A 21,884-nucleotide genomic window follows, 5' to 3' on the forward strand; every position below is an offset into this window, starting at 1 on the left:
GCACCCCCAGCCCCCAGGGATGGGCTGGGACCCCTGCAAGCACCAAAGGAGAGTCCTGACACAGCCACCCAGCCCAGGTCTGTAGGATGAGGTGTTGGATGCTTTCAAGCACAGCTTCTCCAGGCCTCTCCTAGAGATGTTCCCCATCGTGCTCCTCCAGACTGGCCTAACCCTCAGTGGGCAGCTGGTGGGGCTGGAATCGCCGCTGGATCTCAGGGCGCACGTCCTCCTGCACAGGGAGAGACAGACGGGGTAGGACAGGCTGTGCCAGAGCACCTGTCCCCTTCCCGTCCCCATGCCCCTATCCCCATTCTCACATCTCCTTCCTGTCCCCATCCCCGCATCCCCTATCCCATGTCCCCGTGTCCCCTTTCCTGTTCCCATCCTCATGCCCCCTTCTCCCCATCCCCACATCCCTTTCCAGTCCCCATCCCCACGTCCCCTTTCCTGTCCCTTTCCCATCCCCACATCCTACCTCATGTCCCAGCTCCTCCAGCACCGGGATGAGGCGCAGCAGCTCCTCATCCTCAGGGTCCCCAGACCATGGTGGCACCTGGATCCAGTTGGCAGCCTGGGAGGGGGGGACAGGGAATGGTTGGATCCTGCTCAGCTCCCGGGGACCGGGACACGGGAATCCCGCCCGGGGGACCGGGACACGGGAATCCCGCCCGGGGGCGGCGCTGCCCTACCTGGGCAGGGAAGCCCTGCATGGTGTGGTCCAGGGCCACCGTCCTGGCCAGGTCCCCGCCCAGCTGGGTCAGGTCCTTCCAGTAGCAGCCCTGGGAGCAGACACAATCCTGCTGGGAGAGGCAGAGCCTGGCAGAGAGACAGAGCCGTGGGGAGCCTGCCCTGGCACACAGGGGGTGCCCAGCAGGGCACTGCCAGCACCATCACCTGATCAGCTTCTTCTTGGGGTCCAGCACCTCCAGGAGCTTCTTGGCATAGTCCTTCTTGGCGGTGGTGTAGATGAAGATCTGGCAGAGAGAGGGTGAAGGTCCCTGCATGGGCTGCTCGAGTTCCCCCAACCTCCCAGGGGTCACCCCGCAGATGCCAGGGGCTCTGGGTACCTCGTAGGTCTTGGAAAGGCTCTCCAAGAACTCCTGCACGTGTGGACGCAGCTTCACATGGACCTGGGAGGGAACAGCATCTTGGAAAACCTCCAGCACCCCCATCCCGACAACAAGGGGAGCCCCAAGGGGGGTTCAGTGTCCTCAGCAGGACCCCTCACCCCTCACCCATGGGATTTCAGAGCCCCTTCCCCTTGAGCTACAAGGGGCATTGGCACAGAGGCCACACGGGGTGGCAGTGAAGAGCCACCTCACCCACGGCCCCAAATCACAGCTCCCCAGGCCCCCCCAGCTCAACACTTACCTTGTAGGAACTCGCCTGGAAGTCCGTGGTGAAGGTGGCCGTGACATCCTTCTGCCCGTGGGCAAGCAGGGAGGAGTAGAGCAGGGTCCCATCCTGGGCACAGGGAGCAGGGTCAGGGTCGGGAGCAGGGTCAGGGTCAGCCCCAGCCCCTGTAGAGCCCCCTCAGACCCCCCCCAGCTCACCAGCTCCAGGACCAGGGTGTGCTGCAGCTTCCTCCGCACCCTCCGTGCCCTCGCAGGGGTCAGGGCCCCAGGGCTCGGCCTGGAGGGGGAAGGCAGAGGGTCAGCGCTGCTGGGGGGGGGGGGGGGGTTGTTGGACCCCCCCACATTTGGGGGGGGCTATGGGGACCTCCCTCACACTCACAGGCTGGGGGCCACAAGGCCAGCAGGGTCCTGATGCTCCAGCTCGGGGAGCCCCGAGAAATAGGAGCCCCCGGGGCTGGGCGGTGCTGGGGGTCCCGCAGGGTCTGTGGGGCAGGGGGGTCCCGTCAGAACATCCAGGGCAGCCCCCGCGCCCCGCGCAGGGATTTCCCCGTGCCCCGCGCAGGGATTTCCCCGTGCCGGGATTCCCGCGGGCACGGACGCGCTCACCGCTTCCCCCGGGGCCGGGCGGGGCGGTCCCGGGACTCCCCTCGGGTCCCCGCCGGACCAGGCGCCCCTTGCCGGGCGTGCTGGGGGAGCTGGGGACCCGCGCCCACCCCCGCGGGACGCGCTCCCCCTCTCTGTGCCGGCTCTCGGCCCGAGCACGAACCGCAGCCCTCGGGGTGGAGAGGCCCTGGTCCTCCCTCGGGGGTTTCTTCGTGCGTGGGGTGGCCCCCAAACCCGCCATGGCTGGGACCCTGCCAGGGACACCCCCACCCTCCTCAGCAACCCCAAATTAACTGTGGGGCGGGTGTGGGAGGGAGCGTTTTTATAGGGTGGAGGCACCTTTGCAGCCCAAATCACCCCGGAGCACCTGGAATCACTCAGATTTTACCGGCACTAGCTGGGCTCAGCTCTGGGCTCCGCAGCTGCTCCCGGGGCTCATTTCTGGCTCGCGGTGGCGTCACCCGATGTGCCAAGGACCCTCCTGGGCTGGCAGCGCCACTCGGGGCACCGGGTTTGGGGACAGTCCCCAGCCACACGAGCTGCGAGGTCTCACCTTCCCTGGCACCAGCTCCAAGCCCACCCTCAGAGACCCCCGAGCGGGCAAAGTGCCCCCCCCCCCCCCCCGGTCACATCCTGTCCCCACAGGGGCCCCGCGGTGGCCGCCAGCAGCCCCAGGGTTGGGTTACGGCCAGGGGGGGACTCCGGCACGGGGGGGGACACGCTGGGCTCCGGCGGAAGGGAGATAAGCGAGAGGGCCCCGACCCCGGCAGGCAGAGCCTGGCACGGGGCCATGGACACGGGGACACGGCGCGGGGTGGGAACCGCTCCTGGGGCTCAGCGCGGGGACACGGAGCGACCCCTGCTCGTGGGGACACACAGGGGACCCCCCGAAGGCACAGAGGAGCCCCCCTGCTCATGGGGACACAGAGGGGACCCCCTGAAGTGGAGGGACACGGAGGGGACACCCTGCTCATGGGGACACAGAGGGAACCCCCCAGAAAAGGGAGGAGCCCCTGGGCCGTCTCCAGCCAGGAAGGGACACGCGGCGAGCGAGGGGATAAACAATTTATTTTCTGCAAAAATAATAAATTACCACCCCCCTCCACCCCCCCGCTGCCACCTGGACCCCAAGGACGGCGAGATGGGTGGGGGTCCATTGCGGGGAGGGGGCACGGGAAGGATTCAGTGCCCGGTGCGAGCACCCGGTTCGCCCTGGGGGTGCCAGCGGGGACGGGCTCAGGGCGGCCGGGGGTGGGGGCAGTGCTGGGCCGCCCCCCGCACCAGCCGGGCCTCGCGGGGCGTCCAGGGCCGGGCGTAGCCGTCGTGCTGCAGCAGGATGCGGTTCAGGGTGTGCTCGTGGTTCACGTGGCGCCGCGCCATCAGCAGGTACTCGCCGCCCTCGAGCAGCGGGGGACACCCGCAGGTGTTGGGCACCCACAGGTACTCCCGGGACACCAGCGGGAAGCGCTGCCGGTACCGCGCCTCCACCGCCACCTCGTAGCGCGTCTCCCGCCCCACCACTCGCCGCGCCAGGATCCGCCCGTGGAACACTGCGGGGGGAGGATGGGGCGTCCTGAGCGCCTTCCTGCCCCTGGCATCACCCTGAGCCCTTTCCCGCCCCTGGCATCACCCTGAGCCCTTTCCTGCCCCTGGCATCACCCTGAGCCCTTTCCTGCCCTTGGCATCACCCTGAGCCCTTTCCCACCCGCGGCATCGCCTCTGGCATCACCCCAAGTCTCTGCCCATCCCCAGCCTCACCCTGAGCCCCTTCGTGTCACCGGCAGCAGCCCGAGCTCCTTCCTGTCCCAGCAGCACTCAAAGCCCCTTCCCATCCCTGGCATCGCCCCAAGCCCCTTCCCATTCCTCTCATCATCCCTGGCATGGCTCTGAGTCCCTTTCCATCCCCGCATTGCCTCTGGCATCACCCTGAGCACATTCCCGTCCCAGCACCGCACCCAGTATCACCCTGAGCTCCTTCCCACTCCTGGCGCTGTCCCTGGTGATGTCCTCGGCCCTGTCCCTGGCGATGTCCTCGGCCCTGTCCCGCCCCTGAGACCCTCCCGAGCCCCTCCCGGCCCGGCTCTCACCGAAGTCGCTCTGGCAGAAGTGCCGGATGCGCTGGGAGCGCCCCTTGGGCGGGCGGCACTTCCCGCAGCGCCCTGCGGGGATAAAGCTGCAGCAATTTAGGGGCAGAGGGGACTCCTGACCCCCAAAATCCCCCTCACACAACCTTGGGAGAGGAGGCTCCAGACCTTGGACCCCCTCCTTGAGGGTCCAGACCCCAGAGAGGGTCACACGGGGCTCCTGAGAGCCCCGACGAGGGTTTTTAGGGTCCTTTTTAGGGTCCCCATCTTATCCCCCCACCTGGGCAGCCCAGGATGCTCCCAGCAGGGGCCCGGGGGGCCCTCCCCGAGGATGTACCTGCGGCAGCCCCGTCCTGGCTGCGGTCAGGGGGGCTCCTCGGCGGTGGCTCCGTGGCCAAGCCCCGGGGCCGCGGGGGCGGAGCGGGGGCCGGGCTGAGCGGGGGCTCCGGGGGCTCCGGGGGCGGGGGGCTGCCGGCGCCCCGGGGCTGGGGCTGCCGCAGGGGGCTCGTGTCCCCGCGGCCGAGCTGGGGGTGCCCGCGGGGCAGCCAGAACTGGTACTCGATGCCGGGGTTGGGCTCCTGCAGCAGCACCTGGAGGGGGGGACACCAGCGGGGCTGGGAGGGGCGGTGGCAGCGGGAGTGGCCGTCCCCGGAGCCGTGTCCCCCTGTCCTCACCATCACGTGCAGGTCCTCGTGGGTGGGTCCGGGCGCCTCCAGGCTCTCGGTGCCGTCGGGGGCCCGGCTGTAGGTCAGGAGGGTCCCGGCGGCCTCGTAGGGCCCCGGCCAGGCGATGGCCCAGTCGCCGTTGAGGACGTAGCGCCCGTCACTCGCCATCAGCGCTGCGGGACGGAGCGGCTCCGGTAAACCGAGCCCCGCACGGCCCCCGGGACCCCCGGCCCGGTCCCCTCCGGAGGCCTCTCCCGGCGCGGGAGGGCAGCGTGGGCCGGGGAGCCGCGCTCGGGGCTCCGGGAATTCGCGTTCCTGTCGGATCTTGGCTCGGAGCCCGAGCCGCAGCCAAAGCCTGGTGTGCAAAACCAGCCCCGAGCCCCCAAAGCCTGGCCGGGATGGGGGAAGGGGCTCCAGCTGCATGGGAAAGGGGACGGGGGTGGGGATGGAGGTCCCTGTCCCGGTGCTGCCGTGGCCGCTCTGGCCCCGCTCCAGCTCAGCCCTTCCCAAAACGCGGCCGCGGCCTCTGGAAAATTGCCCCGAGCGCTTGGGAGTTCAGTGACCCCGCGATGCTCAAAACAGCATCCGAGGGAGGGAGCGGCACGGCACGACAAGGGACAAACACGGACAAACATGGGGCAGCACGGCGTGACACGGCCACCCCTGCCTTGCCCTGGCCTGCCCGCACACACAGCTGGCACCAGCCTGGGCCAACTGGGAGGGACTGGGAGGGACTGGGAGGGAGGCAGTTCAGGTCCTACCCAGGTAGTTGCGGCTCTTGTCCGTCACCTTGATGTGGGTGGCCCCTGCCGGGATCTTGGTCACATTCACATATCCCAAATATCCTGGGGGGGAATGGAGGGGGGGCAGAGTCAGGGCAGAGCCTGGGCAGGGCCCAGGGGGCACCACGGAGGGACAGAGAGGGAGGGGATGGGCACAGAGGGGACCCGGGGCTGGGGCGTTGACCCAGCTGGGCCCCACGTGCAGGGACAGCAGGGACACGTGGGCACAGGGACTCTGAGTGCCCCCAGTAGCCCTGGACACCCCTGGGGACACCACAGACCCCCCCACACACCAGGAGTGACCCCTCTGCAATGAGTTAACCCCCCAAGTGAAGGGACCAGAGACCCTCGGGATGGGGGACAGGGGATGGGACAAAGGGCACCCAGGCCATGCCTTGGGGATGGGGTGGGGACAGGAGGACAGGGGAGCCAAGAGCCAAAGCATTCACCCATGGAGGGGGCCGGGGCAATGGTTCATTCACCGGAGGAGGGGTCGGAGCCCTGGAACAGCCGGTGCACGAGCACGCACGAGCCGTGGCCGCTGCCGCAGTGCCCGCAGGCGTCGGGGCCCGAGCCCAGGATCCCGTCACAGCCCACGCTCTGTGGGGAGCCCAGACACCCCCTCAGCGCGGGGGCTCGGCCCTGGGGGGTCCCCAGTCCCCTTCACACCCACCAGGCAGCGCCCGCCGACGCACAGGTCCGGGGAGCCGGGGCTGCAGCGGGTCCCGTCCAGCACCCGGCCGAAGCTGTAGTAGAAATTGTGTCCCTCGGCCAGGCAGTTGAGGTCGCAGAGGTTGGGGGCTGCCAGAGCACGGGGGGAAGGCATTGGGGTGATGCCGGGGACGGCCGTGAGCCGCCGGTGATGCCGTCAGCACGGCGGGACTCACCTCCGTGGAAGGGCACCCAGCGGTAGCGGGCGGAGGTGCCCAGCACGGGCCGGTTGTCGTACAGCGAGCACTGCATGGCCCGGAAGGGCACGGAGCCGGCGGGGCAGCCCTGTGGGAGCACCGAGATGGAGCCGGGGGGGCCGCCATGGGCACCGGGGACAGCCCCGTCGGTGCCGCGGCGCTCACCTGGAGCTGGCAGAGCCGGTACTGCCGCGGGTCGCCCGGGCACGGCTGCTCCTCGCTGGTCCTGCGGTCACAGGGACGGCATTGTCACCTCCGTGTCCCCCACAGGGACCCCCCAGCTCCAGGGCCACGATGCCACCGAGCCACCAAAGGGATGGCGCTGCCCAGGCGGCACCGGGCCGGGGTGGTGGCAAGGCCGTGCCGTGGGGTTTGGGTGCCACCCGGGGGGATTTGGGAGCTGGGGACACCCCGGGGGTGGTTGGTGCTGCTCCGTCCCCCACTCACCGCAGGCACCGCCGGCTGCGCAGGGCGACGCCGTCCCCACAGGAGCTGGAGCAGGAGCTCCAGGGTCCCCAGGACCCCCAGGTCCCCCGGGGCCGAGCAGGGGCTGGGGGCTCGGGGACCCTCACTGGTGTCCCCAGGGCTGGGTCCTGCGTGAGGAAGGTGATGGTCAGCGCTGGGGGTGGGGTGAAGGAGCCCGGGGGTGCCCCATTCCTCCCCCCAGGTGCCCCCCAGCCCCCTCACCTGCGCCGTGCCCACCAGGCTGAGCCAGGCCAGCAGCAGCAGCCGCCAGGACCTGCGGAGCAGAGAGCCCTGAGCCCCGCGACGGGGGGGGACACCGGGCTGTCCCCCAGCCCAGCATCGCCACCGAGGCGGGGCCACCACTGAGTTCCCCCCACCGGGGACCCCAGCCAGGGAGATGGGGGTGAGGGGGCCAAGCCCAGACCCAGCGCGGGGGTCCCCAGGGAGGGGATGTGGGGTCTGGTGCCACCAGCGGGGGCAGGCGGGTGGGGGACACGCAGTGGGTGATGCTGGGTGGTGACGCGGGGTGGGTGACACGGGGTGGTGACACAGGGTCGGCGGTGACACACGGTGTCCCCCACACGTGCCCACGCAGCCCCGGGACGGGCGACGGCCCCGCCGCCCCCAGGGCCCCGCGGCGGGCGCCGGGCCGGGATCGCTGCCTGCCGGGGCAGGACCAGACCTGCACGCCGGGGCTCCCGCGTCGCTCCCCGATCCGGATCCGGCCCCGCCGTGGGGCGAGCAGGGTGGGGGGCAGCGGGAGGCCCCCGCGCCCCACAGCGCCCGATCCTGCAGCACCCAGAGCGCCCAGCCCGGGGCTGAGGGAGGTGCCGGAAGGGTGCGGGGGGTGCGGGGGTCCCGGAGTCTCATCCCCGTGTCGGGGAATCCCCCGGCCGGGCCGGTTCCGTCCCTCCGCGCAGCTCCCACAGCGACCGGGGGTGGCCACCGGCAGTCCCCGGCTCTGGGTCCCCCCAGCAGAACAGGGGAAGGGCCGGGGGGGAGCAGCTGCCGCCGCTCCGGCAGCGTCCGACCCCGCTGAGGCTCGGGCGATGCCCGGTGGGTGATGCCCAAACCCCGCTGGCAGCGCGGGGGGCACCGCGTGGGGCACCGCGTGCCTCAGTTTCCCCGCAGGAGCTCCGGGAGGGGCGCGGAGTCGCGGGGCGGGGGGGTCCGCGAGGGTTAAAGCAGAAATCAGGAGCTTACCCGGCACCGTGGGGTCCCCCGCGGGGGTCCGAGCCGCCGCCACGGCCCCCCCCGGCCATGCCGCCCCTCGTCCGCCGCGTCCCGGCGGCTCCGTCCCGGCTCGGCGTCCCGGCGGCGGGGAGCGGGGGGGACCCGGGGCCAGCGGGCATCGCCTGCGCAGCTCCGGGGGGGCCGGGCGAGGCTTCCCCCCCCCCGCCACACACACACACCCTCCCCGTTCGCCTCCCGTCCCTCCCCGCCGCGTTATTAATATCCAGCCCCAAAGGTGCGCCCAGCCCTCCCCGGCCGCCCGTTAACCCTTGGGGCCCCGGAGCTCCGGCGGTCGGGGGGGGGCTGGTGGCCTCCCGGGTGCTGTAAAACAACATCAGCGCCCCCCCGGGACCCCCTCAGCCCCAGCGGCGGAGGGAAAGAGGCACCAGGACCTCCCTGCGCGGTCGGATCCCGATCCGGGACCCGCCGGTGCTGGGCATCCCCGAGGGCAGGGACCCCCGCAGGGGTCTCCGCTTTGTGACCGGGGTCTTCTGAGGGGGCTCGGGAGGCCAGAGCGGTGGGTGTTGGCGGCGGGGGGGGCACCCAGCACCCCTGGGCGCCGTGGACGCCCGCAGCCGGAGCTGAAGGGGTTACAGCGTCGGGGTGCGGGTGTCCCTTGGGGTGTCCAGAGCAGAACGGGCAGGATGGTCCCGGGGAGCGCCGGGGCTGAGCCCCCCCCAGGCTGGTACCTCCGGGACGAGGGCACCGGGACGCTCTACAAGCGGGGACGGCTCCTGGGAGAGGTAAATGCCCTGAACTGCCCCCCCTGAACTGCCCCCAGCGCCCCCTCCCCGCTGGGCACCCGGGGGGGGTCACACACCCGCACCCCCCGAGGGTCCCGATCCAAGGGGGACCCACCCCATCCTCTCCAGGGAAGGGGAAACTGAGGCACGGGACTGAGTCCCAGCAGCTCCGCTCCCCGGGGCTCCTTGCCCCACACCTGGGTGGGCACCCCAAATCCCGCTGCCCCTTCCCACGGGGTCGCTCGCAGGGCACCTTCGGCCGCTGCTACCAGGTGACAGAGGTGACCAGCGGCCGGCGCTACGCGGCGAAGGTGATCCCGAGAGCCCGGCTGGCAGCCGCGGGCATCGGGGACAGGGTGAGTCCGAGGGGACAGTGCCCGGGGAGAGGGGACCGTGCCCGGGGAGAGGGGACCGTGCCCGGGGAGAGGGGACCGTGCCCGGGGGGTCCCCGCACAGCCCTCCCCGTGCCCCTCTCCGGGTATCTGGGTGGGTTCCCGTCCCCGTAGGCTGCGTGCCGGGGGTCCCCGCTCCCCGAGGGTCCCCGAGGGTCCCTGAGGGTCCCCCCGGGGCTGCCGGGCTGCTGTCGGTGCAGGTGGAGCGGGAGCGGGAGCTGCAGTGTCGCCTGCGCCACCCGCACATCGTGCGCCTGCACGGGCACTTCGCCGACCGCGGGCACCTCTACCTGCTGCTGGAGCTCTGCAGCCGGGGGGTGAGACCTGCACCCCGAAACCGGGCTCCTGAACCCCGAAACTGAGCCCTTGAACCCTGAAACCGAGCCCTTGAACCCTGAAATTCTGCACCTCAAAACTGAGTCCCTACACTCCAAAACTGAGCCCCTGAACACCAAAACTGAGCCCTCTCAGGCTGGGGCGTCAGCAGAGCCTAGCCTGGTGCCTTGCTCTGTCCCCAAGGCCCCCCTTGCTCTGTCCCCAAGGCCCCCCTTGCTCTGTCCCTGTCCCTTTCACTCCATCCTCAGTCCCTGTCACTCCGTCCCCTGTCCCCTTTCATTGTCCCCAGTCCCTCCTCAGTGTCCCAGCCGCTGTCGCTCTGTCCCCAGCCGCTGTCGCTCTGTCCGCAGTCCCTCGCTGACATCCTGCGGGCGCGGGGCCGCCTGACGGAGCCCGAGGTTCGCTATTACCTGCGGCAGCTGCTCTCGGCCCTGCGGTACCTGCACGGCCACGGCCTCGTGCACCGGGACCTCAAACCGAGTGCGTGGGGCTGGGGGGGGGACCCGGGGGTGACCGCAGGGTGACGCGAGGGTGACACAATTCGTGTCACTCCCTCCCTCAGGTAACTTCTTGGTGACGGAGAGGATGCGGGTGAAGATCGGGGACCTGGGGCTGGCTCGGCGGGCGGCACCGCCCGGGCGGCGCTGGGGGTGAGCGGGGCTGGGGGCGCTGCGGGGAGGGGGTTTCACCCTGCCCGTGTCCCCAGGGGTCACCGCTGCTGTCCCCACCTCAGGGCGCTCTGTGGGACACCCGGGTACCTGGCCCCGGAGGTGCTGGAGCGCAGGGGACACGCGGAGCCCGCGGATGTGTGGGCACTGGGGTGTGCCGTGTGAGAGGGGATGGGGAGGGCAGGGGGGAATGGAGGGAGAGGGGACATGAGGGGAGGATGGGGGGAGATGGAGGGAGGGAGGGAGGGAGAGATGGAGGATGAGGGGAAATGGAGGGAGGGTGGGATATAGGGAGATGGAGGGAGGATGGGAGAGATGGAGAGATGGTGGGATGAGGGGAGATGGAGGGAGGGAGAGGGGAGGATGGGATAAGGGCAGATTGAGGGAGGATGGGATGAGGGGAGATGGAGGGAGGATGGGAGAAATGGAGAGGGCAAGGGGAGATGGAGGGAGGACTGCATAAGGGGAGAGGGAGGGACGGTGGGATAAGGGGATACGGAGGACAGGGGAGCAGGAAGGAGGACGGAGAGGCTGTAGGGAGGACAGAAAGGAGGAAGAGGGGTGATGAAGGGAGGATGGAGAGGCTGCAGAGAGGACAGAGGAGCCAGAGGAATGACAGGGACACTGGAGGGAGGAAGAGGGGTGCTGGAGGAAGGCCAGGGGCACGGCAGGGAGCACAGGGGCCGCTCGGGGCCGCTCCCCCGCAGGTACACGGCTCTGACCGGCCACGCCCCGTTCGAGGCTCGCCACCGGCCGGAGCTGTTCCGGCGCATCCGCAGCGCTCGGTACCCGCTGCCCCCGGGGCTCTCCGGCCCTGCCCGCGCCCTCATCGCCCTCATGCTGCAGCCCGAGCCCGCGGCACGGCCCGGCCCGGCCCGGCTGCTGCAGCACCCCTTCCTCAGCCAGGTGCGGGGCTGGGCCGCGCCGGGGACACTGAGGGACATTGAGGGACACGGAGGGACACACGGGGGTCACCGCCTGTCGCTCCCCAGGGTTTCACACCCCGCACGCTGCCACCCCGCGCCTGCCACTCCGTGCCCATCTTCGTGGGACAGGAGCCCCTCTGCTGGATGCTGCAGGGGCTGCGGTGCTGGCGGGGGTGTGGCTGTGTCCCTGTCACCCCTCCCCAAAGGACCCGAGCCCGAAGATCCGCGGAGGAAAACCTTTATTAGTGCTGGGAACCGTCTAAAATCCAGTCATGGAAAACAAGCAAGGGGTGGGACGTGACCAGTATGAACGGCACGCACACACACACACACACACTCACACACACGCACACCAGTTTGCCCTTTAAAACTGTTAACAGGAAAAAAAACAACCCCCGAAATCCAAACCTCCAAAATAAAAAGGAGCTCTCTCTTCCCTGCCAGCCTGGGATGGGGATGGGGAGGTACAACTCCATGTCCTGGTGCTGGGACTGGAGAGGTGCCAGGTCACCCCCATGGGGCAGTGGGGACACTGGAGAGGGGACAGAGGGAGGAAAGTGCGTGGTTTCCCTGTTCAGCTTCACTTCTCTCTCCCTCTGGAGAGAGGAGTCGGAGAAAACGCTGAAAAGCTCAGTAAAACAGGACACTAAAAACACGCAGGGGCGGCGCGGAGGCCGTGCCTAAAACACAGAGGGGAGGGGACAAGGACAAGATGCTCGAGGTGGCCCCAGCAAGCACCAAGGAGCCGCTTCCAGACCCGCCCAGGGGGCGTCACCGAGCTTCCCGTGTCACCAGCGGGGCCTGGGGGACAGAGGTGACAGCAGCGACTGTGTCCGCACTGGGGGGGAGCCTTGTCCCAGCGCCAGAGCCGCGCTGGTGACAAAGGACAGGGAACAGCCTGCAGGGCTGGGGTGGTGGCAGTGAGCTGGGGCACTCAGCTGTCACTCGTGTCCCCAATCTACGGCAGAGAGGCAGGGATGGATCCCACGGCCCTCAAATGGCCTCACACAATGCACCCGAAGCTGGAAAGGGGTGGGACACAAATCCCAGCTCCCCCTGAAGCTCCTCAGCCCCCAAGGAAGCCGCCCCAGACAGGGGTCAGGAGCCTTGTGCCACAACACCCTGTGCCACTCAGGGTCCTGGGGCACGCTGGGGACAGCCTGGGGCAGGTGGCACAGCCCGGGCTGGCTTGGGGCACACTGGGGACAGCCTGGGGCAGGTGGCACAGCCCGGGCTGGCTTGGGGCACGCTGGGGACAGCCTGGGGCAGGTGGCACAGCCCGGGCTGGCTTGGGGCACACTGGGGACAGCCTGGAGCAGGCGGCACAGCCCGGGCTGGATTGGGGCACGCTGGGGACAGCCTGGGGCAGGCGGCACAGCCCGGGCTGGCCGCTGCCCCTCCCGTGGCCGGCAGCTCAAGGCCTGGCACGGAGCCCAGGGGATATTTTTATCCCGGCATTTGTGTTGTTTGAAGCTGTCAGCTCGGGTGTTTTCAGTCATAAACACAACCCTGCCCTGTCCCAGGAGCTGACAGCAACAGCAACACCCTCAGCTGCCACAGCCCGAGCCCCTGGCTGGCCTGGGGTGGCCCCAAGATGACCCTGAGATGGCCCTAGGACACAGAGGCCACAGAGGTCCCCCAAAGCTCCTGTTCTGGAACATCTGCACTGGCCACCTCTGTCCCCCTGCCAGGCAGGAAGGTCCCTGAGGGGTTCAGGGCAGGATGTTCCAGTTAATTCCCTGTGGGTTTTGAGCTCTGGGATCTCCCCATCTTTACTGCACAGCCAAGAGCTGCCCAAAGATGGGGAGAGCAGGACTGTCCCTGCCCTGGTGACAACTGTGTCACAAACCAAGCCAAGGTGGCAACAACAACAACAACAACGAGGCTTCTTAAAAGAGAAGGAATTTAAAAACAAAGATTCAAGTTTGGGAACTCCTCTCCCCCTCCTCCCCGGCTCCAAACAAGGCCAAAACTCACCCTTGTGCAGAAACCAGGTTCAAAGTTCAGCCAATTGGTGAGGGTGACCCACAACCCTGTGGTGACAAGGGCAGGTCACCTCTGTGTCACCACAGAGCCCTGTCCCAAAGCCCAGGAGGGGCTCAGAGGGGCAGCTCCAGGCAGGGGGTGTTTGGTGACGGGAACCAGGCGAGGGCAGGTGCGTGGGCAGGAGCTTCCCCCCCTGCCAGGGCCCAGCAGCACCTCTCAGGCTGAAGGCACCGAGCTGCTCTCCACCTTCAGTCCCTTGCTGGCCAGGAAGGCGTCCTGCTTGGGCTCCCTGCCCAGGAACCTCTTCAGCATGTCCGAAGCATCCACGGAGCCACCAGGATGAAGGATGCACTTCCTGTAATCCATGCCCACCTGTGGGCACACACACACACACGCACAGGGCAGGGCTGGCACACCCAGCCTGGCTCCCACAGCCCGGGCACACACACAGAACCCTGTTCCTACCTTGCAGTTCATGATTCCCTCCTGCTTGAAGCGGGTGTGGAACATGTCCATGGAGAACACCTCGCTCCAGAGGTAGCCGTAGTACTGGGCATCATAGCCCCCAGCCAGGTGGCCAAAGGTGGCTGGCATGTTTGTACCTGAGGGGACAAAAGGGGTCAAAAGGGACCCCCCATGGAAAAAAAAAAACCCTCCAGTGCTGTCCCAGCTGTTCACACAAAACCCAGGGGACAAAGGGAGGAACTTTCCAGGCTTTTCCAGCCCTGCTTTTCCCAGAGCCAGCAGAAATTGTCGCCCACACGGGAGGAACTTGCTGAGCTGTTACAGGGCAAGAGGGACAGGAGGGTGGCACGGCGTACCTGGGGTGGCAGGGACACCCAGCACCTCTTCACAGAGCTGGGCAAACACCTCCACGGGGTCAGCCTTGGTCTGGGTGTGCAGTGCCTGGTCTACCTTGGCCAGGACGATCTGGCGCAGGTTGAAGAGCCCTGTTCCCAAAAGGAGGAGGAGGGAAACTGAGGCAGGAATGCTGCCTGCAGGAATGTCACTGAGGCTGGTGGCATCTCTGTCCCTTTCACATGCCACACGCATGGGTTCCTTCCCCCCATCCCCTCAAAACCCCCCAGCACCATGGCGAGCAAGGAAAAGCCTTTTTTGTCCCCAGCCAGGTCACTGAGTGTCCCCAGGGGACATCCAGTCCCTCCCACCTGTGTTTGCCTGCCGGGATTTAATGAGTTTCTCCAGCAGCTCATCCGGGATGGGGCTCCCTGTCTTGTAGTGCCTGGACATGCGCAGCAGAGGCTCCTTCTCCCACACCCAGTTCTCCAACATCTGCGACGGGGCCTCCACGAAGTCCCTCTCCACGTGTGTCCCGCTGAACATGGCAAACTCCGCCTGGGGGACACGGCCAGCTCAGAATTCCACAGGAAAACGGGATGGGGGGAAAAGCCCCAAGCTGTGCCAGCGCAGGGAGGCCTCACCTGAGAGCACAGCTGGTGCATGACGTGCCCAAATTCATGGAAATAGGTCTCCACCTCGTCGTGCTGCAGCAGGGAAGGGGCGTCCGGCGTGGGCTTGGTGAAATTGGCCACCATGGCGGCCACCGAGATTTGGCGGCTGGAGTCCGGCAAGAGGCAGCCGGGCTGGAGGCCAAAGCAGGCAGCATGGCCGTACTTCCCTTCCCTGGGGAGGGACAGGAGGCTCAGGGATCCTTCCAAAAGCCACACACAGCCACGGCCTCCCCCAGTGTGGTCCTCAGAGGAGCCTCAAGTGACCGCCCCTGCTGACCCCCTTGGTGACAGCCCAGCACACGGCGCTCTCTCCACTCCACACAGCTTTGGGAGCAGGAATCTCCTCCTCCTCCTCCTCCTCCTCCTCCTCCTCCTCCTCCTCCTCCTCCTCCTCAGGCTCTGCTCCTCCTGCTCCCAGATTTCCCCTCTCCCCAGGTCTCACCGTGGGTACAGGTCCAGGTAGAACTTCCCGATGGTCTCCCCGGAGGACGCGTCCTTCACCGTGTAGAGCTGCACGTCCTCGTGCCACACCTGAGCCTTCTCCTCCAGGTGGAAGGTGAGGCCCAGCAGCTCCTGGTAGATGGCCAGGAGGCCCGTGGTGACCACCTGCATGGGGAAATACTCCTTGAGCAGGTTCTGGTCCACGCTGTACTTGGTCTCCTCCACCTGGTTCATGTAGTAGCGCATGTCCCAGGCGTTGATGCGGTTGTCGAACTCCAGCCCGCGCTTCTCGCACTCCTTCTTCTTCAGGTCCAGGATCACAGCCCGCTCCTTCTCCCCCAGGGGCTTCAGCTTCTGGGCCAGCTCATCTGGGGAAGGCAGGCAGGGCTGGGATCAGGGATCAGAGCAGCACAGCCTGCCCAGGATGTCCCTGCTGGGCCCCAGGACGTACCCAGGAACGTGGCCACCGTCCGGCTGCTCTTGGCCATGTTCATCTCCAGCACAAAGTCAGCGTGGGTGCTGAAGCCCAGCAGATTGGCCTTCTGAGCCCTCAGGTCCACCAGCTCCTTCAGGATCAGGCAGTTCTCCTGCAAGGCAGAGAGTGAAATACACAGGTGGTGTTGCTGTGGGTCCCCAGGACAAGGTGAGAGATGAGAATTTGATTCCAAGTTCTCAGAAGGCTGATTTATTATTATTTTTATTAAATTATACTGTATTATGTTGTATTATATTGTATTACATTGTATTATATTGTAATATTATATTGTATTGTAATATATTATATTGTATTGTATTATGTTGTATTATATTATGTTGTATTGTAATATATTATATTGTACTGTATTATATTGTAATATATTGTATTGTATTATGTTGTATTATATTGTATTATATTATGTTGTATTATATTGTAATATATTGTATAATATTGTAATGTATTGTATTAATTCTATTTATTATATTGTATTGTAATGCATTGTATTGCATTATATTATAAAATCATATACTAAAACTATACTAAAGAAAGAGAAAGAATCTATCAGAAAGTTAGAAAAAAAATTACAATAAAACCCCGTGACAGACTCAGAGTCTGACACAGCTGGCTGTGATTGGTCATTAAATTAAAACAATTTACATGCTTAACAAACAATTCTCTAAATCACATTCTAAAGCAGCAAAACAGAGAAGCTGAAGCTTCCCAGGAGAAGAATTTTCATATTTTATGAAAAAATCCTGGCGAAGGGATTTTTTCATAAAATATCATAGTAACACCCACAGGGGAGAAGGGAAGCAGTGTGGAAAGAAACACAAATCATTCCCTGGGTGCCCTGGTCAGTCCCACCGACCTCTTTGCACCTGGAGTTGAACATTTCTTCCACCTTCCTCCTGGTCTCGGGCACGTAGCACTTCTTCAGCAGGGGGAAGTAGTGTGGGTACTTGAGGGTGACCTTCAGCTTCCCATCCTCTGTCTTCTCCAGGGAGTTCAGGAAATCCTCAGGGAGCCCCCCTGGGAAAAGAGCAGGCAGGGGCTGAGCCCAGGACTCTGCAGGAATTCTCTGGGGTCACTCAGGGCCCTGCCAGCAGAGCGTTCCATACCCAGCTCCTCCCTGGAGAAGGGCAGGAAGGTGGTGTCCTCGTTGAGGTTCTTGTTGAAGTCGATGCACAGCACGCTCAGCTTCTTCTTGATGGCTTTGATTTTCTTCAAAACGCAGAAAATCGGAGAGAAGTCAGAGCTGGGGGTTGGGGGCACTCAGGCTGTTCCCACCCTGCTGAGCTGCCCAGCACTGAGCCAGCCCAATTAATGATGGTGAACAATTAATGATGGTGAGCCAGCAGCCCAGAAAGGCTCCCTGGGGTTACACCTGGCAGGGCTCAGCCACCTCAGCAAGGTCCTGCCTGTTCCCTGCTGCCTCAGGAGCTGCAGGTGCTGCAGTAACAACCTCCCCTCTCCTTATTTCCCATTTTCTTCTGCTTTTAACCCAGTTTTGAGCTCCTCTGCTGGTGCATGGTAAGAGACAGAGGCCCCTGAGCAGCTCAGTCCAACTCCAGCCCTTGGCACGTGGGGATTTGGTGATAATTCCCCAATTTCACCTCCCCAGGAATTCCTCAACTCCCACTTTATTAACATCACCCTTTAAATGGAAAGGAAAAAGGGGGGGCTGGAGACACCACCCAAAATCACCAGAATTGGGGGCAAAACCCAAACCTGAGCCTCACACCCTGCCCTGAGCCCTGCCACAGCAAGGGGGATTGGATTCAGACTGACAGGAATTAGGATTAGATGGGATATTAGGAAAAAATTCCTTCCTGGCACAGATTTCCCAGAGGAGCTGTGGCTGCCCCTTCCCTGGAAGTGTCCAAGGCCAGCTTGGAGCAGCCTGGGACAGTGGAAGATGGGCTTTAAGGTCCCTTCGGCCCAAACCATCCTGGGATTCTGTGCTCTCACCTCCTGTGTCTCCTCGGGGAGGTGGAGCCCGTTCCTTTTCCCCAGCTTGATCAGCCTCTCCAGGTACCTCTTTGCCTCAGGCTTCAGGGAAGCACTCTCTGCTTTCTCCTGGAAAAGAACAAAAATCCCTCCTCCTCCTCAGGGAGCTGCAGGAAGCTGCTTCCCAGTGGGAGCTCTGGAAAAGCCCCAGGGAAGGCTCTGGTTTGGTGCAGAGGTTCCTGTGTCACCTCGGGGCAGGGGCTCCTCACAGATTGCTTTAAACACATCACCTCTGTGCCATGGCAGCATTTTGGGGGCCACTTTTGGGGGCATCACCACTGAGGTGGGTTGGATTTACCAACAAAGGGGAGATCAAGGCTCTGAGTGGGGGCAGAGCCCTCAATCCCAAATTCCCCATCCCTCACTACACCCGGGCCACTCTGCCATGACCCCACCGCGCTCCCTCCCCGCCCCGGCATCCCTCCCTCCTCAGCTCTGGGACGGAGGAAAAGGATTTGCTGGAATTCCAGGGGGTTCCAGCCGGAAAGGGGACAGACCTGGAGCCACACAATCCTCTGGTACACGTCCTGCCTCATGCTCATCTCCACATCAAACTCCGAGAGCTTCTTGTCGGCCTCGGTGCTGGCGGCGCGGATGGCCTTGCAGGGGGACACGTGCTGGGGGAAGTCCAGCATGTTCCTACGGACTGGGGGGACAAAAGGGGACAGGGATGATGGACCAACATCCCAGTGCTCACCCACAGCCAGGCTGGCAGCCCCAGAGCCTTTCCCTCCCCTCACACACACATAGCAGGGGAGAGGTGGGATGAGGCTCCTGCTGCCTTTGGTCCTTTCCCTGCTGCCCAGCACATCCATCCACTGGATTCCCACCAAAATCCTCCCAAAATCCATGGGAATTCTGTCCCTGTGAGCCCCCAACAGCTCTGCCAGCACAGGAGGTTTGGGGAGTCCTGTGCAGGGCTCAATGCTCCCTTCCAGCCTGAGGAATTCCATGATTCCTGATAGCAGCAGCTCCTGCTCCCTTTGGTCCTTTCCCTGCTGCCCAGCACGTCCATCCACTGGATTCCCACCACAATCCTCCCAAAATCCACGGGAATTCTGTCCCTGTGAGCCCCCAACAGCTCTGCCAGCACAGGAGGTTTGGGGAGTGCAGGGCTCAATGCTCCCTTCCAGCCTGAGGAATTCCATGATTCCTGTTGGCAGCAGCATTCCCTGTCTCCTTTAAAGCCCAAAGTGGGACAATCCCCTCCTACAGACACTTCCCCAAAAGCCACCACGCCCCAGGTGTGCCCTGTCCTGATGCAATTCCATGGAGGAAAACAGGGAGAACATTCCCTGCTGCTATCCCTGCAGAAGCTCCAAGAACAGCACTCCAGGTGCTCTCCAGGCACCTGCATTCCCTCCCCAGGAGGGGCTGAACAGGCAGCTCAGCCAGGGAAGTGCTGACAGCCCTGCTGAGATGAACATTCCTCCTGCTGAGCAAGAGGAATTATTTTTTTTTCCCCAATTATTTTACGAAAAAAAGAACGGGGAGAGGAAGAAGATGAGGCTGCTCCCTGCCCCAGACAGGTGGGACAGCTCAAGCACAGGCAGCAGCCCAGGTGTCACAAGGAGGGGCCACCTGAATTGTCAGCCTGCTGCAAGTAAACCACCAAAACTGCACAGTTTTGGTGCCATCACGTTGTGGTACTCCCCCAAAAAATCCCACTGGGATTTACTATCCCAAAAAATCCCAGCAGGATTGACTCTCCCAAAAATCCCAGCAGGATTTATTCTCCCAAAAAATCACAGCAGAATTTATTCTCCCAAAAAATCCCAGTGGGATTGACTCTCCCCAAAAAATCCCAGCGGGATTTACTCTCCCAAAAAATCCCAGTGGGATTTATTCTCCCAAAAAATCCCAGCAGGAAACAAGGCACATAGGGAGACATTTGCCCACTGCCCCAGGGAAAACTGAGGAAGGAGGTGAGAGTTTCTTGGATCTTTTCTGCTTTTGTTCCCACTGGTGACACATGAAAGCCAGGACAGCCTTGGGGAATCAGCTGCTCCTGCTGCCAAAGGGCTGCCCTTGGGTTAATTTGCTTTTCCAAATCTGTTCTTTGTGCTGGTTCCTTGCTGTATAAACATTAACTGGGAATAAAACCAACATTCTGCTGGCAGCCACAGGGAGAGAAAAGCAGGTGACAGCACAGAGCTAAAAAAAAAAAATAAAATCCAAAAATCTTAATTATTGTGGGAGGGGTTGGAAGTGACCTCAAAGTGCAGCCCTGCTGTGGGCAGGGACATCTCCCACTGCCCCAGGGGGCTCCAACCTGGCCTTGGACCCTTCCAGGGCGCAGCCAGAGCTGCTCTGGGCAAGCTCAGAGCCTCCCACTATTGTAAAATCAGGCAACCTCCCTGACTCTATGATATCAGAAGGCTAATTAATAACTTTATTGTAATTATTTTATACTGTATTGCACTACTCTACACTGAAACCGTACAAACACTCAAAATCTCGTGGCTGTCTCCTGTCAGGACACAGCTTGTAGAGATAGGTTAAGAAACAAAACACTCACACTAGAATCTAATCAAATTCTTTCAGGTAAATAATTTAACACATTCCATGTGTTCCAAAACACAGGAGCAGCAAATAAGAATTGTTTTGATCTCTGTGCTTCTCCAGCTTCTCCCTCCCAGCTTGAGGAATTCCATGATTCCTGATGGCAGGGATGGCACATTCCCTGCTGCCCAGCACATCCACCTGCTGGATTCCCACCAAAACCTCCTAAAATCCATGGAATTCTGTGCCTGTGAGCCCCCAACAGCTTTGCCAGCACAGGAGGTTTGGGGAGTGCAGGGCTCAATGCTCCCTTCCAGCCTGAGGAATTCCATCATTCCTGTTGGCAGCAGCTCCTGCTCCCTTTGGTCCTTTCCCTGCTGCCCACCACATCCACCTGCTGGATTCCCACCAAAACCTCCTAAAATCCACAGGAATTCTGTGTCTGTGAGCCCCCAAAAGCTCTGCCCCAGCTGTGGCAGCACAGGAGGTTTGGGGAGTTCTGTGCAGGGCTCAATGCTCCCTTTCCAACTCCAGAATTCCATCATTCCTGATGGCAGCAGCTCCTGCTCCCTTTGGGCCTTTCCCTGCTGCCCACCACATCCACCTGCTGGATTCCCACCACAATCCTAAAATCCACAGGAATTCTGTGCCTGCGGCAGCACAGGAGGTTTGGGGAGTCCTGTGCAGAGCTCGATGCTCCCTTCCAGCCTGAGGAATTCCATGATTCCTGATAGCAGCAGCGTTCCCTGTCTCCTTTAAACCTCAAAGTGGGACAATCCCTTCCTACAGACACTTCTCCAAAAGCCACCACACCCTGTCCTGATGCAGTTCCATGGAGGAAAACAAGGAGAACATTCCCTGCTGACATCCCCTGCAGAAGCTCCAAGAACAGCACTCCAGCAAAAACCTGAGAGGGAGAGAATCCTGTCTGTCTGTCCAGAGAATGTCAACGCCACATCCCGGGATCCATCCCATCCCTGCCAGCAGGAACAGCGTCCCCACCTGTGTATTCCACCTCCACGTCGGCCAAAGCCTTGAGCGTGTTCTCGTAGGAGACCTCGCCGCGCTCCTGGGCTCCCACGCGGTCGTACACGAGCTTGGTGCTCTCGGTCAGCTCGGCCGCCATGGCCTCGATCTGCTCGGCCGTCAGGTCCCAGCGCAGCTGGCTGGCCAAGGGACGCGGGGCCTGGCTGTCCACGACATTCCCTGCAGGGACAGAATTCCAGGGAGGGCCCCAGCGCCCGGGATTGGCGGTGGGATCATCTCCCGGGAGCTCCTCGCCCTCCCGGTGCTGAGAAATGCTTCACCGAAACCCGACCCCGTGCCCGGCCGGGTGCCCCTGCCAAGGCTGTCCCTGCTCGGGGACAAGGCCGAGCGGGGGACAGAGGTGACCTGGCGGCACAGGAGACCCCGGCCGGCTTGAGGGGCCGCTCCCGGTCCGGTCCTGCCGCCGCCGCCCCGTCCCGCCGCCCCATCGCCCTCCCCGGTGTCCCCGCGCCCCCCATCCTGCCGGTACCTGTCGGGGGGGCCATGTCGGTGGTGCCGGGGGTGCTGGGAGGCCCCGCGCTGCTATCGAGGCCGGGAGGAAAACGGGCCGGCCCCACGCACCGAGCATGTGCCCCGACCGGAGAGGCGGGCGGGAGAGCGGGGCATGCTGGGAGCCTGGAGGACCGGGCCGCTCCCGCCCGCACCGCTCCGCACCGGGACCGGGCAGCGGGGGCGGCTCATCCCCGCCGCGACCCTCAGAACCGGCCGGGAGCGGCCCCGGGGCGGGCGCGGGGCGGGCGCGGAGCATCCCCGGGTCCCGCCCGCCCGTTCCCATGGCAACGCCCCCGCGC

The 21,884-nt window shown here is 63.9% G+C and overlaps 2 protein-coding genes across 2 annotated transcripts; both read right to left on the bottom strand.

Moving 5' to 3' along the window:
• Positions 1 to 3,194: 3,194 nt before the first annotated feature.
• ADAMTSL5 (ADAMTS like 5) lies at positions 3,195 to 8,124 on the bottom strand. The gene is given in 12 exon segments (XM_054517380.1): positions 3,195 to 3,508; positions 4,046 to 4,117; positions 4,380 to 4,632; positions 4,717 to 4,880; positions 5,469 to 5,552; positions 5,972 to 6,089; positions 6,163 to 6,290; positions 6,377 to 6,485; positions 6,563 to 6,623; positions 6,845 to 6,990; positions 7,085 to 7,153; positions 8,062 to 8,124. Coding segments are annotated over 12 exon segments (1,581 nt in total).
• A 3,258-nt stretch (positions 8,125 to 11,382) lies between these two features.
• Positions 11,383 to 21,811, bottom strand: THOP1 (thimet oligopeptidase 1). Its single transcript, XM_036399504.1, has 13 exons — positions 21,563 to 21,811; positions 21,049 to 21,252; positions 18,042 to 18,190; positions 17,506 to 17,613; positions 16,656 to 16,758; positions 16,406 to 16,566; positions 15,511 to 15,646; positions 15,061 to 15,427; positions 14,589 to 14,790; positions 14,316 to 14,502; positions 13,968 to 14,096; positions 13,612 to 13,748; positions 11,383 to 13,518 (listed from the first exon to the last, which is right to left on the bottom strand). The coding sequence occupies exons 1-13, from the start codon at positions 21,576 to 21,578 to the stop codon at positions 13,363 to 13,365; spliced, it is 2,055 nt and encodes a 684-aa protein (XP_036255397.1). The 5' UTR covers positions 21,579 to 21,811; the 3' UTR covers positions 11,383 to 13,362.
• Positions 21,812 to 21,884: the final 73 nt, after the last annotated feature.

The sequence above is a fragment of the Molothrus ater genome, chromosome 26 (assembly GCF_012460135.2).
Source record: "Molothrus ater isolate BHLD 08-10-18 breed brown headed cowbird chromosome 26, BPBGC_Mater_1.1, whole genome shotgun sequence".
Classification (NCBI taxonomy): Eukaryota; Metazoa; Chordata; class Aves; order Passeriformes; family Icteridae; genus Molothrus; species Molothrus ater.